This window comes from Diorhabda sublineata, chromosome 1 (assembly GCF_026230105.1).
Source record: "Diorhabda sublineata isolate icDioSubl1.1 chromosome 1, icDioSubl1.1, whole genome shotgun sequence".
In the NCBI taxonomy this organism is placed as follows: Eukaryota; Metazoa; Arthropoda; class Insecta; order Coleoptera; family Chrysomelidae; genus Diorhabda; species Diorhabda sublineata.
Genome location: NC_079474.1, coordinates 18,888,243 through 18,907,905, shown reverse-complemented (window position 1 = coordinate 18,907,905; position 19,663 = coordinate 18,888,243). Strand labels below are relative to the sequence as shown.

The window sequence follows — 19,663 nt, the reverse complement described above, 5'->3', positions numbered from 1 at the left end:
TTGCTGCGACACCAAGGATCCCACTCCTAGAAAGTCGGAAGGCTGTAGTTACCAGAGATCTTCGTACGCTCCCAGGTGTAGTGCTCTTAAGTTCCGTAGTGTCTCACGCTACGAGAGAATGTGTTTAAAGGTTTCGAACTCCGCGCAACCGGATCTGCACGCTGCATTCTCTGCTAAACTTGGAGGATTGCTCTTGCTTAGATTGATACATTCAACAGATCTTCTCTGATTATGTAATCCCAAGGGTGTCTTTGCTTCTCTCAATCCCTGTAGATTGTCGCAGTAACTGGTTTCACCCCTATCTACTTTCTTTTTTAGTGCTTTCTCTATTGTTTTGTAGCTGATATGTACTACAAAAGGGTTCAGGGCGTATGAAGGATTTGTCCGTCCCTTTAGCGTGTCGTTACCTTCCACTCCAGGGTGTTCCGAGATCCTCTGGATTTTATGACATTGGAGCTTAGGGCTCTAATGGCTGCTTGGCTATTGGACAAGATAAAGATCTCCTGTTTGCGATAATCCATTTCTAGATTGAACTGGACACATTTTTTCATAGCCAACTGCATTCACCTCGATGGCATATCTCGTATGTTGTTGAGCTTCTACAGATCAATTTTAAGGTTAATTTCTTTCTCCCTGAGAGAATATGGCGAGGTCAATTAGTCTGCTACTAAGCTCTACATAAATGGGGATGCAACTCTCCCTTGTGGACATCCTCTATTTGAAGTTATAGAAATAGTGTCATGTTCTACTTTCATTTCTGCTGACTAGTAGTTGTGTCATCCATCTGGAAGTTGTTCCAACCACTCCTCTCGCGTCTAATGCTCTTTCATATCCTTATACGAGTATTGTCGAATTTGCCTTCTAAAAATGCACACAGTAAGTTTTCTATATTCTTGTCAATCGTACCAGTGCAGCCTCCGTAGATTTCTCTGTTTGGTATGAATATTGACAAGGATGGAGTGGTTTCCACTTTAGAGTCTCTGTTTTAATGTAACTATTGACAGCTTCTCCCATCCATTTGAGTAAAAACGATGTGAGGCTGATTGGTATGAGGGACTTCTTTCAATATGAAGATTACTTTGGCCTTTCTCCAATGAGGTGTATATCCCAACTCTACATTTCTTCGGCTGACGTGGATCAAACAAGCTAAGATTTCTTCGTTTCGTTTTTGGAGAAGATCTAGGAAGATTCTTTCCACACCTGGTTTAAAAGTATTCATAGTCCATTTTATTCATTTTCTGCTGCACACGTTCTTAATTAAAGCTGCAATTTCTTCTACAAGGAATAGGTTGACCCCACACAATCCAATTTTGTGATATCCCAAATTACGGCAAGCGTGTAACCATCCTAAGAAATCTTCCATCTTGGTGACTTCACAATCGCGGGAAGAATTGCATCTAATATGTTCACAACTTATCTAAGTTGTTTTTCTGCCATTTGGTGATCCAGCCTTTCTGTTCCCTTGATAAAATTGTGCATAAGAGCTTCCGAAGCATTATGTTTCTTAAGTATAGTCCAAATAATTTTTTGAGTTGGATATACATTTTATTTCCCTCCTTATAAGGTTTTCACGGAAGAAACCACGTGCTACTTGTTTACATTTTACTATAATTTGTTTTGATTTGACCTCATAAGACACTTTGACAGATTTGGTAAAGTAGATCGCCCTTTTCTTTGTGGACGAGTCCTTGTGGTAAACCAATGCTCCTTCTATCTCCTTCTGGCACTCTCTCTATGTTTAATATCTATATCTATGGATATTTCACGCACGTGGTGATGATTTGTTCCTTTCTTAGGAATTGAATCGATTAATCGCATCGAATGATCGCTTAGTAGATGTCACATGTGGAATTTGAATGATAAACATAACCTAAAACGTCAACTTACCTATCGGTAATCCTATAATGAATAACATCATCGGAATGTTTCTCCACATCCACAAAAAGTTCTTCCAAATTAATGCCCGCATATGATTCGCTTTCACTATTTTCAGATAATCCTTACAAGATACTTCTGAGTCATCTTCAGGAGGCAATTCCACAGGTGTATCTACTGTTGGTTCAGGTGCAATTGATACTCGTCCTGAAAATATATTTTTAAACTTTTAGACATGGTATTGCATAGAATTACTGAAAATTAATTATATTTCTTTTTTCTTAAGATTATTTCGAGTATTGATATTAATTTATGTTTAGTAGATGGTACCACGCGATTCACAATTAAAAGTTGATATAATTTTATGGATATGTGTATCAAATGGGTATACAGTGCTGGTAAAAACAACCTTATCCTTATTTTTTGTATGCGAAACAAAATTTGGACGATTCTCATAATATCACAATGGGAATTTCATATTTCCTTAAGTCAGGTTACACTTTACGGTGTAGAAAACTTTTTTCAGTGTATTATCGCTTCCCTTTGTTTCTAACTTACTTGTTGATCTGCTGTTTATCGATACGCTGTCTCCGAATTCTCCAGAAATTTCTCCAGCTTCGTCATCTAATACAACTGCTGGATTGACAGTACCGCCATGTATTTCCGGTACAGTTATGGCTTCTGTAACGGTTTTAGCTATGCTGGATCTTCGTCTTTTTCCCATATTTTGCATCACGCTTAGTTTTAGGAAGACATCTTCTAAATTATCGACTCCGAATTGATTTATCAAACGTTCCGGAGATTCTTCCGCTAAGAAATAACCACCTCGCATAAGTCCAATCTGAAAAGAAATTTATATGGAAAGTTAGGTTATTAAGATTTATTATATGCCAGAGAATTAGCTAGCATATTGAAGTATCTTTTAAAGCTAAATTTCATAAATAAAGTACTATATATATTTAAATGACTTAAATATCAGTCATATATAAGAATTCTTTGGAGCTCCTTGACTTATAGGCTATTTAGAACATAACCTCAAAAAATTCTCGTTTTGTAAAGAAAGTGTGCAATTTTGCTCATTTCGGAAGAGATTTTGTGTTCTAAAAAATTTTAAATCTCCATTATAAGTAGAGATCTTGTGGATTTAGAAATGGCAGAGTTCCTGGGATTATGTACAAATAAAGTACAAATATGGACATTCTTAGTTATTTAGTGTTAATAAAATAGCATCTGAAAGCACATAAATGTCTTTCAAGTATTATAAGGCAGGATTTGTAATTAACTGTGAAGTCAAAAATTTGCTAAATACATTTTTTTATTTTTGTAATTGATAATCGGTAAAATCACATTCCAGTATAGTTTTTTCAAATTGTTTACGTTATAGTATTAAACTGAGTAAACTGTTTTGGTTTTTCTTAATTGACCGGAGATATACACTTCATATTAGATGAACTCGACACGAGATTTTGACCAAAATCAATACCTCATCGTTCGAGAAGTTGTCCGATACTTTTTTGTTCATTTCTACTTATACTCATTTCTTAAACAATTAAAACTTAAAACTAACCAAGCGGATTTTTTTTCTCCTGGAAAAGTTGGGTTATATTTCCGCGAGGATGACTGTCATGATATTAGGATTTAATGTTTTATGTTTTTTGTTTGTCTATGTTGAACAATGTAAAAAAGAAGAGGAAGCAGGTTTTATTTTTATGATTGATGAAAATTATTATTTTTATTATAACTTAGTAATAATGAATAAAGATATAAAACTATGACAACTACCTTTGTTATGGTTTATATCAGAGTTTCAATTATAGGTTAAACTTCAGTTCAATCTCCGGTTTTTAAAATTGCGGCTAAGCCAGCATCGAGCGACAACATGAAATTGCAACTTTATGAAATGTGATGCCTAAAGCGCCTGATCGACTTCTTAAAGGACATCTTGTCAAACTTCCCCGCTACCCTATACAATTAAATTTATCTATGGCTCTGTCATCTTGTCAAAACTAGTAAGAATTTAAATGTTTAGAATTATACGTGAAATTCATGTGGTATTTATATTTACATAATGTTGGATATAGTGTGTTTCGGCAAACATTTTATCAAACTCTTTTCAAATTCCATACATAAATGCAGTAATTTTTCGCGTCCTAAACAATCGTCCAATAAAAGAAAATTTATTGTTGGTGGAAATTTGAAAATGAATGGAAACAGATCAGATATTATGAAAATTTTAAAAACTTTGAAAGATGGCCGTTTAGATTCCAATACTGAGGTATTTATTGCGGTACCTGCAGTTTATTTAGGTGAATATTATAATTTTTGTTTATTTTCTTTCGTAAAAGGACATCCTCTATTTAGCAAAGAACCAAATACAAAATACTAATAAATACATATTATATAAGAGTAGAATGTTTTTTTCTACAAAATCAAAACACTATTTGATATACAATACCGGTCAAAAGTTGTTGCCCACCCCATAATGAAATAATTTTAAAAATAATACACATAAAAGCAAATTGTGCCCGTTATTTGTTCACTTTATACGAGCGCGTGTTTTTATTTTCTCGACGAATGCGACAAGTTAAAACTTGCAAGTTTTATTATTATTCTTCAACTGTGAATTGATTTCTTCGGTGTATATGATTGTAGTTTAGTTCTGTGAGAAACAAGAACGTGCCTTTTAGACCAAGATATTTTTATGTCTATGTCGCATATAAAATGCTTTCGTTTTCGCAAAGTAAGTTTAAAAATGAGTCAAACCAAGGAACTATCGATTGAAAATTGTGTATTCATTTGCAAGTCTCAACTTGTTCCATGGACTGCAACGTGAGAAATTATGCTTCCACCAGGAGCTTTAAAATGTCAGGGCGGCGGAAAACGTGATCAACGACTCTAGTCCTACAGATAGCAGTTCAGATCAATGATCTGCTTTTGAGTACTTCTACTGTGATAAGGAGATTGAGAGAAGACGGACTTTTTGGAAGGGTGACATTGAACAAACCATTTTGAAAACGTTGCAGTTAGCTGAAGAATATAAACATTTGACACATGAAGAGTGGGAGAGAGTTTTTTAGAGGTTTTTGTATCTAAGAGAGGGGTGTTTGGATGGATTGGATGTTAGGTCAAGGTGTAGTTCCGACTGTAAAACACGGCGAGGGCTAATGGATGGGTTCCAGAAGGTTTTAGAGGGAGGGCAACTGGATGCTTAGTAAAAATTGAAAGGATTTTTAATTGAGAAGGCTATAAAAGTATTAAAGTAGAATGTAGTACGTTCTGGCGAGCGCCCGATGGGCAGAAAATTTATTTTCCAGCATTACAACGATCTCAAACGTTCCTTGAAGCCGTGCAAAGAGTATTTTAAAGAATTGGAAATGAAAATATATTGAAAGTAGTCATTTTTTCGTCTCTACCCTATTGAATTGCTATCAGTTTTACTCTTGCTTCACATCTTGTTTGTCCAAATTGTTGCAGAGAAAACGAAAATTGTGCATACAAATAATAGAAGTAAAAGGGGGTTACATGGATGAACCAAAAATTTAAATATGTAGATAACAATTACAGTGGGAAAAAACTTTTGTCCGGTAGTGTATATGTCTCTCTATATCTGATAAATAATAAAATATTATCTCCTTTAGCTACACTACATCCTAAAATTCATTTTATTTATCATAAAAAATGATCTTTTCCACTAATGTCACATTCAATTTATCAAATGGAATATTTTTGTCCTCTTTCACCGTTTGATTTTTACTTTCTAACTATCTGGGTACATTGGTTGCATTCAGTCGACGACACCGTTGTTTAACTGTTGTACCATCCCAGCAGATTCGTTCGGTGACTTGTGATTTTTCCAAGGCTTTCGATTGTAATAATCATATAATAGAATGTGGAGTGCCCCAAGGCTCAGTACTAGGCCCTATTTTGTTTAAAAACGACATCGCCTATCTAGACATCAGTGTTAAAATATGTCCACTGGACTATATTTAGTGATCTAATCAGCCTTAAATCATGGTGCGATTCTAATCTTCTCTGTCTCAACGTTTCTAAAAGTCTTATCATATAAAATAATCGTTGAATCTATAAAACTCTTAGGATTTGTTGTGTACAATTCCTTGAAATGTGAGTTACATTTTGCCGCCTTATCTAAAAAATTTAAGTTCCTCCTGTTTTGCGCTGAGATCAGTTTCCAAAGAACTGAACTTATCCACCTCTTTCACAGTTTATTATGCCCTTATTGAGTCGAATCTCCGATATGCCCTTCCCTTCTGGGGTGTTAGATATTTACTCGGACTAAACAGCAGGGCACACTGCAGGGACTTCTTTAAAAGATTAAAAATTCTGACTGTTCCTTCCTTATTTAGCTTTGAATCTGTTTGCCTAATTCGTAAAGCACACTTCTCCAATTTCAGAAAGATCGTTGAACAGCTATCCACTAAAGAACGTGGGCCTATCTACTCCACGTTCAGAATTAGTTAAGGGCTCAATCTTTACAATCCAAAAAAATATACAATCATTTGCCAATTGAAATCAAATCGTTATCATCTTTATCCGCATTCCGCAAGAACATTATAATAACATTAACCATTGATTTCTTCGTAACGAAAATCAACCTTTAATCAAAATTTTTACATAGATCTTGTGAAATGTAACATATCCAGTAATATACAGCTAGCCGCTCAGAATTGTTACAAGGAGGAAAAAGGAGCGTTTACAGGAGAAGTTTCCCCATTGATGTTAACAGACATCGGGGTCCAATGGGTCATTTTGGGACATTCAGAGAGAAGACACATTTTTAACGAAACTGATGAACTCATTGCAGCCAAGGTAATAAGAAGGAAGTATGATTTTAAACAGACAACTCAGCTATAAATTGAAAAACGTTTATTACAAGATTTAAACGATCGTTAAATAGTTTGTATTTTAATTATTGAAATGTAGAGATCCCTAAATGACGTGCAGGGAACTTTTCAAGGTAGCATTGGCAAAGAAAAGTGGTTTACAAGTGGTAGCGTGCGTCGGGGAAACTCTGGCCGAACGAGAAGCCGGTAAAACTATGGCTGTTGTAATTAAACAAATCAACGCTATAGAATCTCAGCTGAAGGGTAACTGGACGAATGTAATATTAGCATATGAGCCAGTATGGGCCATTGGTACAGGCAAAACTGCTACTCCCGAACAGGCTCAAACTGTACATGAAAATATCAGATGCTTCTTCAAAGACTGTATCTCCTTTAATGTAGCTGAAGGTAAATTTCCTAATTTGAATATCACAACTATTTATCTACAACACTCAATGGTGGTCACAATTTTTTGCCCACCCCATAATCCATTCAGTAAATCTCGAAATAATACATTGTTGTCCTATACATCAAAAATAATAATGTTAATTATTCGTTTATTTTATACGAGAGCGTGTTTATATTTTGTGGGTGAGTACGACAAGTTGAAACTTGCAAGTACCGATTGATTTGTTTGTTTAACCAATTCAATATGGAGAGAGTGCAGGCGCGCTCTTCTATTCCTTATCCATTGACGGTGCGCGTCCCGGCACGCTCGTTTTCCTCCCCTTTACAACTGGACACCAAAGTATCCGCTACAACCAAAGGACTCAGCTTTGTACTCCCATGATTCTTGAAGAAATAGTGTATGATACGCCGTTTACCGTTTTAAAATCGGACAAGTGAAAATGTGCCTTTTTTTAATTTGAATTTCAGGTAAATGAAACACATTTTTCGTAGATTTTAGTTTTGTCATAGCTATTAATTTTTAAATTCCACCTGTATATAAATAAAATCATGCTGAAAAACAAATATGACAACTAAATAACTAAATCGTTAACATAAATTGACATATTTTCAAATTAAAAATATTTAATTTCAACATTTCGTTCAGTCATTTTATAAAACTATTTTTGATAAATAACTTCCAAGTTGTATACATACATATAAAGATTCTTGTAAATTGGACCAAACATTTATTATTGATACCATTTTTAGAATTATCATCATTTTTAAATTCTTTGTTTTGTTTTTTTTAGTTATTTTTAGTTTAGGGGTATATTTCCCCATAAAACATTCTGTTTTTATTTTTTCTGATTTCACTTTAACCCATTCTAACTTTTAAAAACAATATCGTTTCTATATTTCTCACAGTGTATTTTTGCTTATTTTTTAAATTGACTTTTAGAAGAATACGATATAATCATGAACATCCCTCAGAAAAAAACACCGGCCCGGCCTGTTCAAATAAACCCCCCTTGTGCTTAGTTGACTTTCGTTTGTAAATATAATTTTAATTGAATTTATATAAATTTTATTGTATTAATTTTAGTAAATAAGTAAGTTTTTGAAAAATTGTACATATAATAAACGTTTTATAAAAATATAAAGGGTTGTTTATGTAATTAATAAACACAATTACATTTTTTGAAAATGTCGGTTTTGATTTTTTTTTATTGTTAGTTCAATTTCTCGGTCTTGGAACTAACAACGAATTAGTTACAAGTCACGAAGTTAGGCTACCTGTTACACAGGTGAACTGATCCCTTTACCACTGACGGAAAGCGTGCCGAAACGCACCCGCTTAATTATCGGAAATAGGACCTTGGGATTTTTTTAATCATTTTTTAATTCAAATTAAAGTTAGATGAAATAATTTGTATCAAAAACCTTTCCAAAGTTTTATCTCAAATAGCCCCGTACTCCCTATGAGACGCAAGAACGTGCTGTAATTTATAATTTTAAGACAAGACATATTTTTGTGAATTATTTTCGTTTTCATGAATTCAGATTTATAAAGAGTGAAACCAAGAATCTATAGGTTGAAACTCGTACATTAATCGCAAGCCTTCATTGTCTAGGGAAAAGTACTACGTCGAATTAAACATATTCCGACGTACCGTGGATAACAACGTGAAAAAATATGCATCCACCAAGAGCTTTGAAGATAGAGAAGATGTGAGATCCATGTATAATTTTGACTGTAAAACAAGGAGGAAGCTCGGTGATGGTTTTGGAAGACAGACGACCAGAGATCTGGTAAAAATTGAAGCGATTTTGGAGAAAGAAGACTAAAAAATATTGAAAGAAAATGTAGTACGATCTGGCTAGCGCATGATCGGCATCAAATTTATCTTGCAGCATGACAACGACTCTAAGAATTCCTCGAAGCTGAGCAAAGAGTATTTGAAAGAATTGTAAAGGAAGAATGCATTGACAGTAATGGTTTAGCCACCACAGTCGCCAGACCTCAATCCAATTGAGTGAACCGGAAGTCAGAAAGCAGATCTTTGGAACATTATTTATCGAAATTATTATAGATAATGCCAAAATTTAGAAAATATAAATTTCAAAATCGATCGTATTGTTTTTATTTGTTATGTATCACGGAAACTATAGGGTGGACAAAAATGTGTGATTGGTAGTCTTAATTTCAGTCAAAATCTTTACTAACGGATGATTTAGGTTCACAGATAACATTTTCTTTTATAATTAAACATGTTCTAGGTGTTAGGATCCAATATGGTGGATCAGTTACAGCGAAAAATTGTAAAAAATTAGCTAGTCAACCTGATATCGATGGCTTTCTGGTGGGTGGAGCTTCCCTGAAACCAGAATTTGTTGATATAATTAACGCCAAGAGCTAGTAATCGTTATAATAAATTTTTATTAGTACATTGTTTCAATTATTTGTATGTAAATAGCTGAATTTTTGTTAAATTCTCATGATTTTGGTCTAAGTCTAGCAAATTTGAGATGAAGATATCAATTGAGGGGGCAAATAGGTATTTATTATAATATTGGCGGTTTGAGATATAGAATAAGAGGTCTGAAAATAAGAAAAAAAGGTTTGTGTCTCCATAATCATAATCTTCTTTGAAGTCTAAGGATGCGCCTATTTCCTCAACATAGGCGATTATGTATGCGTCTGATTAAAATATCTCTTCTGCAAAAGAAACTTTGAGGTTAGGAGGCCAGATCTGGTAAATACCAATTGGAAACGCAATTGCCTTTTCCTGATAAATTGCAGCTTACGGCATTAGAACGTTCGCGATTGTTCTTTTCTTTATATCTGCTATAACTGCTCTATCTACCCGAACTTCTCTTTATGTATGCGTATTCCATCCCAAAAATAAATATCTACAGACAATTTTTATAGAGACAACCTGTACAATTTAAAGATAAAGATTTTCAAAGTAAAAATAAATGTTTCAATCGATTATTTAACAAAAAGATACTCATTGTTTAACTCGATAAAATTTATGGCTTAGGAGATATTTAGGTTTTTAGTAAGCTGTACATTCCAAGGGAACCATTCGCCATAAAGAGACATTCTGAAGAAAATCATCATAAATTGGAATTATTTATTGAAAATATTTACAGGAGGCTTTAAAACACAATCAAATATTTTTAATTGAATTGCGTACTGTCGAACATCCAGTTGACTTGTACAAAAATTTTGTTGGTTAGCTTATAACTTTGAACTTGGAGGAGCATTTCAAGATTCTTCCTTATAGCTTCACAATGGAAGTTTATTTTATCGATCATTTCGTTTCTTGTATTAACACATTAATCCCCGTTGCGGTCCATAGGCCCGCAAATGAACTTTTTCTACAGCCCGGAGAGGTTATATGGACCGCACGATCTATTTTATTCCAAACCTTCTCCTCGGCCTAAGGGACTGTATTTAAACATGTTTTACAGTTTGGATATATCATACTGGGTCATAGAAACATCACTCTACACCTCTATCCGATTTTTTGGCATGATCAACTCCATTGTTTCACTCGATATCGAGTTAGGACTCCTAGGGCTTCTTTCCTCGCTGATTTCACGATTCCATTCGTCGACGAATTCAAATATCTAGGCATTGTCTTAGATAAAAAATTACTATGGACCAACCATATCAATTATATTAAAAATAATGCGGAAAAGGTATGATCTGCTAAAAGTAGTTCACAAAAGAAAATGGGAAGCAAATGCGTATACATTCTATAAGGCTTATATTCGTTCCATCTTGGACTATGGGTGTACATTATATGGGGCAACATCTTAAGGATGGACCGTATTCAATATGAAGCTTTAAAAATTTTTGATCCTAAGAGAAAGTTTATCAAGTTTGGTTGGGGCTCAACGTGTTAACCAGTGTTCCATATGTGTTCTACAGAAACGAGCTGATAATACATTTGTTAGAAAAGTCTTGTTTACTGATTAAACTGGTTTAACACGTGACATTTATGTTAATTCCCATAATTTACATTTATGGGTCGATGAAAATCCTCACTGTACAATTCAAACAAAGAATGAACATCGATTTTGTGTTAATGTCTGGACAGGAATAGTGGGTCCAAATTTTTTTGATAATAACTTTAGTAGTCAGCGATACTTAGAATTTTGCCAAAATTATTTCCCACCCTTGTTATGTGATATTCCTCTAAACCTTTACAGAAATATGTGGTTAATACACGATTGAGCCCCTCTCCTTTCCTTCATCTTAATAACATTTTTCCTAATCGATGGATTGGTCGGGGAGACCGATTTGCATGGCCACCACATTCCCCTTAATTAAATTGATTCATTTTTTTGTTTGGGATATCTTAAAAGTATATGCAATCTTGAAATATCCTCTGTAGACTCTGGAAATGTGTAGAAGAGCCTCAAACATCTATTATAGTTTTTTTATTTGATAATTTGTAAGTTAACCAACTGAATTTCTCTACAATTCAATTTTTTCCTTATATAAATTACACGCTGTTCGACAGTATTCAGCTCAATTAGAAATATTTGATTGTTTTAATGCCTCCTATAAGTATTTTCAACAAATAATTACAATTTATGATAATTTTTTTCAGAATGTTTCTTTATGGCGAACGATCTAGAAATCTATATATCTCCTAAACCATAAATTTTATCGAGTTAAGCAAAGAGTATCTTTTCGTTAAAAAAATCGATTGATAAATTCTTTATCACTATCTTCAGATTGTACAGGTCTCTGTAAAAGTCCATTAAAAATTTATAATGTTCGAATATATAATCTAGAAAATATACTTAAATATAAGTTCTGATTTCGAAACTTTAAAGCCCTATAACTCACAATACTATTCCCACGTCATCTACCCACTCCCGAATTTTATGCATCAAGTCCCGGAACACAAATAAACTATGAAACAAATTAATTATTTTGCAAACTTTTCACAAAAATATTAAAATAGGTGAATTTTGAAATGTAATGGCCGATTTTTTTTAAATAACGTTATTTAACAATTATTATAATATAATTCTTTGAAATTAACCAAAAAGGGATGATTCGTTTTGTGGAGTAGGCAAATTGAGATCACGGAATCGTTATTTAATGAATAACCACCTCATCCCATTGATAATTTATTCAAAGTGGGAGCCGAAACCATTTTTTAAGACTTTGTCATTTACCCTTATCCTTAGGGTAAAACGTATCCTGAAAAAGTGGTTAGGAATATTTTCAAATATACTATAATATATACAGGGTGAATCCCCTGTTTACCTCGTCTAATAAGGATTAATAAGGATATATAAAGTTCGTTATAATGGACCGTAATTTTCAAAAATGTATTACCAAGTGCGCTTGTCTGGTCTCATCGATATAATGCGTAGTTATAATCACAGTCGTCCTTCCGAATTTGGTAATTTCCACTAAGTGATTCCAAATGTTCGTCCTCAACAAAGGATCCACTCCTACAGTGGGCTCGTCTAAAATTAATAATTCGGGTTCGTGTAATAGAGTCGCGGCTAAAGATACCCGCCGTTGTTGACCTCCACTGAGATTTTTGACTTGTCTATCTGCATCGGGTAACATCAAGAAGTTGACGAAAAAATCCACTTTCGATTCCACTTCTTCTGTTGTCATGTTCGATATCCAACCGAAGTACTTGAAGGTTTCCCTGATGGTGAACTCGCCATAGAGTGCTATCTCCTATAAAACATTTCATTTATTATTTTGAATCTTAGAACAGGGTCGATAGTTGAACCAAAAAAAAAATAATAGTTGAATAGAACCCATTGGAAAATGAGGAGAGTATAATGGAAATGAAAAACAATTTGGTTTCATTTCGTAATGTAAAGATCTAAGTATTTTGTATTAAAACTTTTTTCCCCAAAATTTATGTGATTAATTAATAAAAACAAATTTTCATCATTTACAAAAAACATTTATTTTTCACGAAATTTGGTGGAAACTTACTTTTTGTTGTTTCAAATACAATAATTTGATTTGAAATATCAATTTTTTAATTCTATTTTGATTTAATATCGAGAAAGCACGCTTATTTTCAATCGAGAATTCTTCTGCTCAAATATCAGGTTTTCTTAAATTGTCGCAAAAATGTTTGTTCGTTGAAATCTCTACTTTCTGATAATTTAAAAAATTTAAATCTAAAACACCAAAAAACCAAAGAAGTTATATTATATATCAAGTGCCTTGTACTAATTGAAACGCTGTCTACATAGGGCAGACATCTCAGTATTTAGAAAATAGATTAAGAGGTCATCAATACGAACCATGAAATATCAAAAAAACATAAATTCAATTATAAAGATTCAAAAATTATTTGAAACGAAATCTAATACCAAAAACGAGAATTTTTAGAAATGGTTTACATTCATAAAAACGAAAAAGCTAAATAATAAAAAAGACCTAAATAATTTAAGTAAAATTTATAGCTCTATTTTGTAAACTCTAATAAAACTACAAATAATTTATCATTTGAGATGTAAGGACTACAGAAAAATTAATTGATCAATAAAAATACGCAAATTGTCAGTGTCAATATCATATTTTGAAAAGTCGAAACGTCAGTTTTCATCTACCAATTGGTCTAAGAAATTTTTAAAAATATTACCATCACTATGGTAAATTTCTCAGAAAGGTTGCTCTAATAAATGATGGTAATGGGTTCAAGTCATATTTAATAGTCGTGGATAAAGTATAGTATCCTACTCGTGTATTATGTGTTATTATTCACTCTGTGATTTATTCCGGTCGTGATAATAAACTTCATCACGTGAGTAATATGCTAAGAGTGAGTTTGAATAATCAATTATACCAACTAGCAAAGAATTAATTGTTGTTTTATTTCGGAAATATGTAAATGAACATTTCAGCCAAAATTTCAAATTTTACTGATATAAATTTTTATTGTCACTACATTTCGTCAAACAAAAACTTTTTATGAATCATAAATTCGTAGAATTCACCGCGTAAACAAAATTAATTAAAACTGAAAAAATAAATTATAAAAAGTGAAGTTTTCAATGTTTTTAAATCTTGTTTATAATCCTAATATAAATTTGACGTCATCCATAATACCTTTAGACCCAAATGATATTTAATACGTTTATTGGTCGAATGGAAAATACCCATCTCAATAAACCTAACCTCGATTAATTATATAATATTCCATAAGTTCTTTGTGTGTTGTATGTGAATGAACTTTACCATTGCCATTGATTTGTTCGTGGTAATAAAATGGGATATTCCAACTTAATTTTTATCCACTTTTAAAGTCTTAAGATTAAAAAACTTTGAAATAACTTAAATTTTCTTAATTATTTAGTCGTTGGGAGTTAAATCAATCAAAATATATTTCGAAAACAACTATTATCAATAATAAAATTGGGGATGTCGTTGATGTCTAACGGTTCGCTCCTTTCTATATCCATGGAATTAGAAAAGAAGGGAACACGCCCTTAAACCGCAGGGAGTAACCTGGAGTATGGTTAACTTATGGTTTTTTAGTATTGTGTTGCTAGTTGCCTAGTATGAGGTTCAAAAAATGAATCACGTGGATTCTTTTTCAGAAGATCCCATTTAAGATTTAATAACTTTCTCCCTGGTAAGCGTAATTTCATCCAAACCTTTCTCGTTTTCTCCGTGAAGTACTTTTGACTCTACCTGCCTTCTAGGAGTATTATTCTATTAGACTAAAAGCCAGGTCGAATTTAGGATCCTTTCGGAGCTGATGAACTCGCTGGTGCACGAAAAATACTAAAACACCTTCTGTTAGCAAAGCTTTCACATTTTTGGCCATAAATAGGATTAGTTTTTGAGGACGGCCCTTCATCTATTAATGTCCAAAAATGTAAAAGTCGAAAATAGTTTTGTTAACAGAAGAATTTTAGTGTTTTTCACTCACCCGTGAGTTCATCCTTATAGATGGTGGCATCTTAGATCACCAAATAAGGAATTCGCTATCCCTTGAAAGACGAAAATCTACACTTCTGCCGATGGACCAAAACCGAGCAGAATCCGAGTGTATCTGCAGAAACACATTTATTGGCACTTTTCATTTTCAAGTCTTTAAATTCTGAATCTGGCATCAACTAAAGAGATATTTTTATAGTTTTGGCACCCTGAACACCCCGATCACGAAGACAGTTCTCGAAAGAAATACTAGAGTAAACCAAGTAATTTCTAATTTCGCAAAAATTCGCCGATTTTATCTTTTTTAATGTCAAAGTAACTCAAAGTTTATCGGCCAAAAATTGCCTTTTAAATTGCGAGTTTCACTCCAGGGGTTTTTGGGAGCCGTCTTTGAGATATATTTTTCAGGGGGTATAAACTGGCAGGGATTAATTTAAGAGTATTTTTTATTAATATGTACATAATGTATTTTTCGACCCCTTGGCTTAATACAAATCGTGGGTGACAAAAATTTTGAGGTTAAGTTTGACGTTGACGTGTACATCGCGAATGGGAACAAATTTTGAGGTTAAGTATAAATGAATAACATAGTTTAGATCGAATTGTCTATTTTTTGCACACAGCACTTCAATAAATAGAAATTTTCGAAAAATAATAAAAAATGTACATTTAGAAATAATTGATATATATTACCTGAGGCATATATCCTACTCTGGGTCCTGGTACTCCACTACCTCGAGAACCAGGCGTACCACCGAGTACCCACAGTTCTCCTGAATTAAGTCTTTTCCTTCCAACAATACAATTTAGTAATGTCGTTTTCCCACATCCACTTGCCCCCAATAAACCATATCTTGAAAAAATAATAGAATATATGAAGGACCCAAACACACAAAAATAAAAGAAGTTATATAAGATATAAAGTACCTTGTAGAGATTGTGAAGTTGTTTACATAGAACAGACATCTCGGTATTTAGAAAATAGATTAAATGGTCCTTATTACGATAAAAAAGCTGCATTATACAGATTTTGATATTCCTATTATAAGTGATATAATTAAGCAAATTGGCGCTGTCAAGAGGATTTATCAAGAAAAGAAGTAAAAAAAATTATATTTATACAAACATTGAAAATCAACTGGTTCAAAGGATTATGTTACTGAGAGTTAAAATGGTGATTCTTTTCGATATTTGTAAATAAAATTTCCAAATATTACAGAAGATATATTTGTTGATCCACAGATCCATAAAGATCCTCAGTGTGAAAGTTTGGAAATGCAAGAAGGTTCTTAAAGGGTTTTTAAATAAATAATACCAAATGCTTACGAGGTCAAGTTACTTTCCCTTGGGTTGAAAATTGTAAGAAATGAATGGATTTTGATGTTCTTAACCTACATAGTATGTATATTCGAGGATATATTGAAAAATTCTTAGCCTACTATAGACCCAAACAAAATTTCAATGTCAAAATATTTTATTACTCAACATATTCTCCTCTTAATTGGATAAATTACAGCGAACCTGCAAAAAAAATGTTTCTTCTTGCTCTGCAAACCAGACCTTCACAGCTTTTATTACCCCCTCGTTACGAAAACTTACGAACTTTTAAACTTTTTTTCAGTTGAGGAAAGAGATGATAGTCGGACGGAGCCAAATCAGGTGAATAAGGGGGGTGTTCTAGTGATTCAAACTCTAAATCACGAATTTTTTCCATGGCAACATGAGATTTGTGTGTAGGGGCGTTGTCCTGCAAAAGCAAAACACCTTTGGATAGCTTTCCGCATCTTTTCTCTCCAGTTATTGTTCTACCCTTATCCAAAAAATCAATCATAATTACTCCATGGCAATTCCAAAAAACTGAAGCAAGAACTTTTCCAGCAGATTTCTGGACACGAAACTTCTTAGGTCTTGGAGAACCAAAGTGTCGCTATTCCATCGATTGTTGCTTTGATTCTGGATTGTAGAAATATACCCAAGTCTCATCCATAGTAACAATTCGGCTTAAGAAGTCTACATCGTTTTCAAATCGAGCACAGATCGAACGCGATGCTTCTACCCTTGCACGCTTTTGGTCAGCATTCAAACATTTGGGGATCCATCTTGCAGCAATTTTTCTCATGTCCAAATTGACGTAAACTATATGGTGAACGCGTTCGTATGAAATATTCGGTGCTTCAGATACCCGTTTTAGCCCAATTTGACAGTCTGATAAAATCATGTCATGAACTGCATCGATATTTTCGGGGACTGATACGGAAACTGGCCTTCCCGATCGGTCATTATCTTCAATGGAAAATTTACCTCTTTTGAAGCTTGCAGTCCAATTTTTCACGGTCGCATACAAAGGACTTTGATCACCAAGGGTATTAAGCATATCTTCGTAATAGATTTTTTGTTACTTTTCTCATTATACTTACATGCATCCCTTGGGTACGGTCATGTTAAGATTATCCAATACAACGTAAGGGTTGTTTTTTGTACCATATCTTTTGACAGCTCTTCTTACACATACAGCTTGTTGTCTTCTGGAATGTAGAGTGGACGGTTGTGTTTTAAACTGCCTTCTACGCAATTCAATATCACTTGGTCGTTCCATTGTATCAATATCGCCCTAGAAGAAATAAATATATTGCTACAGAAGCTTTTCTAACATATTTAAAAATTTGACCTCATGCATTCAAATACAAAATTTATTGCTAATTACACTACTTTCTTTTATATTAATTTTTAACTATTGTAAAATTACGCAACAATGTTGAATAAAAACTGAATCCATTGAGGTCAAAGAAGAATAAGAAGGTGAAATTAACACACAGATTAATCAATTTCGAGAATCAAAACTGTTGCTCCAAAGATATATTGTTACGAAATTACACATTTGCGTAATCCCCGAAGCCTCACTTATTTAATAGAATCCTGTGGAATGTTCAGTTTATTCTTTTAATCTCTTGGTGCGCCTACAAATCCCTTTATTGGGGTGGATTACTCCCCTTGTTCTTTTTGTTATAATTTTTTTGTCCTGGCTTTGTTCGTCAGCTTTTTCCGTTTTTCTCTGTTTCTGCATATTTCTAAAACTCTGGAATCTTCTTCAAATTGGTTTCTCCAGGTATTTCTGGGTCTTAGCCATAGAGGTATCCATTGTGTTTGTTATTCTCCTCACCATTTCTGTAGGTGTCCTTCTCATGATGTGTCCGTGCTTTTATATATTTATATATTTTCTTCTCCAAGTTCTTTTATTTCTTCATTTTTCTTTAATCTCCTTTCTCCGTCTCATATAATATTTGATTCGAGTGTAGTTCTCAGTATTTTTCTCTCCATGATCTTTAGATCTTCCACTTTCTTTTCATTTATGACTTTTGTTTCCATGGCGTACGCAATCACTAGCATTATTAACGATTTATCTACTTTTATTTTGTTCTTTTTGCTAATATTCTTGCTTTTGAGTAACTCTTTATTTTTTTTAAATGATCCTTATCCAATGAACATATAACTTGTGCAGATCCGCAATACAATATTCAATTTTTAGAATCAGTTAATCATTCAAAAGTTTAAATAAACAAACAAAAAATTAATCGCTTGGAATTCTTAAATAAAGCCGATTACTAAATCGAATGATACTGACAAAATAATGAACGTAAATAGGGTATTATACCAAAAATTCCTCCTCCGTTGTGGTACTGATATTAGCACCGAGAATTAGAGAAATGCCATAAAACACAAGAAAAGAGTTAAAAAAATATATGCAACATGTACCAGTTTTAAATAGATTTGAAACTGATTCTGAGATAGATGGATATGATGTTATTGATTTAGTATAATTGTATTGTAGTATATGTATTATAGCACTTCATAGAACCATATCTAGTGACCTAATCCCCCTTAAATCATGGTGCGATTTTAATCTTCCCTATCTCAACGTTTCTAAAACCAAAGTTTTATCATTGCAGCCCATTGCAACACCACCATGGACGTCGTTCAATCTGTAAAATTCTTAGAGCTTGTTGTGGACAATTCCTTGAAATAGAAGTTCCTCCTGTTTTGCGTTTCCAAAGAATTAAACTTATCCATCTCCTAAACAATTTATTATGCCCTTATTGAGTCGAATCTCCGATATGCCCTTCCTTTATCGGGTGTTAGATATTCACTCGGACTAAACAGCAGGGCTCACTGCAGGGAGTTCTTCAAAAGATTAAAAATTCTGACTCTTCCTTATTAATAATTAAATCTGTTTACCTAATTCGTAAGTACGATTCTCCAATTTCAGAAAGATCGTTGCTATGCACTTATGAACGCAGAGCACGACCTTTACCTACCTGCTCCACGCTCAGAATTAGTTAAGGGATCAATATTTTACAATGCAAAAAAATGCACAATCACTTGCCAATTGAAATCAAATCGATGTCAGCTTTTCCCGCATTCCTTATACGACTGCTATTCTATTAATTATTTTATTCGTATCTTTATTTAGTTATTTTTATGTTTGTTTTTTAGTTTTTACAAGATTTTGTCCACAAATTGTAACAATTTCTTGACGATAAACCATTTCCTTCTCTCTCTATAAATGAGGAGTAACGGGGAAAAACTTGATTAGTCACAATTTCATAATTATCAT

The 19,663-nt window shown here is 33.2% G+C and overlaps 2 protein-coding genes across 2 annotated transcripts in view; one reads left to right on the top strand and one right to left on the bottom strand.

The window, feature by feature from the left end:
- The window catches only part of LOC130448357 (ABC transporter G family member 20), a 51,037-nt gene that overhangs the window by 4,330 nt on the left and 27,044 nt on the right, over nucleotides 1–19,663 (bottom strand). Inside the window, exons 2-6 of the mRNA XM_056785702.1 lie at nucleotides 17,469–17,662; nucleotides 15,745–15,904; nucleotides 12,469–12,825; nucleotides 2,434–2,716; nucleotides 1,888–2,082 (exon numbers count right to left, since the gene is read on the bottom strand). Of these exons, the coding sequence (XP_056641680.1) occupies nucleotides 1,888–2,082; nucleotides 2,434–2,716; nucleotides 12,469–12,825; nucleotides 15,745–15,904; nucleotides 17,469–17,647 (1,174 nt within the window). The 5' untranslated portion in view covers nucleotides 17,648–17,662. The remainder of the gene's footprint in view (nucleotides 1–1,887; nucleotides 2,083–2,433; nucleotides 2,717–12,468; nucleotides 12,826–15,744; nucleotides 15,905–17,468; nucleotides 17,663–19,663) is intronic.
- On the top strand, nucleotides 6,745–7,528 carry LOC130448359 (triosephosphate isomerase-like). Its single transcript, XM_056785715.1, has one exon. It carries the CDS (start codon nucleotides 6,827–6,829, stop codon nucleotides 7,343–7,345), a length of 519 nt encoding a protein of 172 aa, XP_056641693.1. The 5' UTR covers nucleotides 6,745–6,826; the 3' UTR covers nucleotides 7,346–7,528.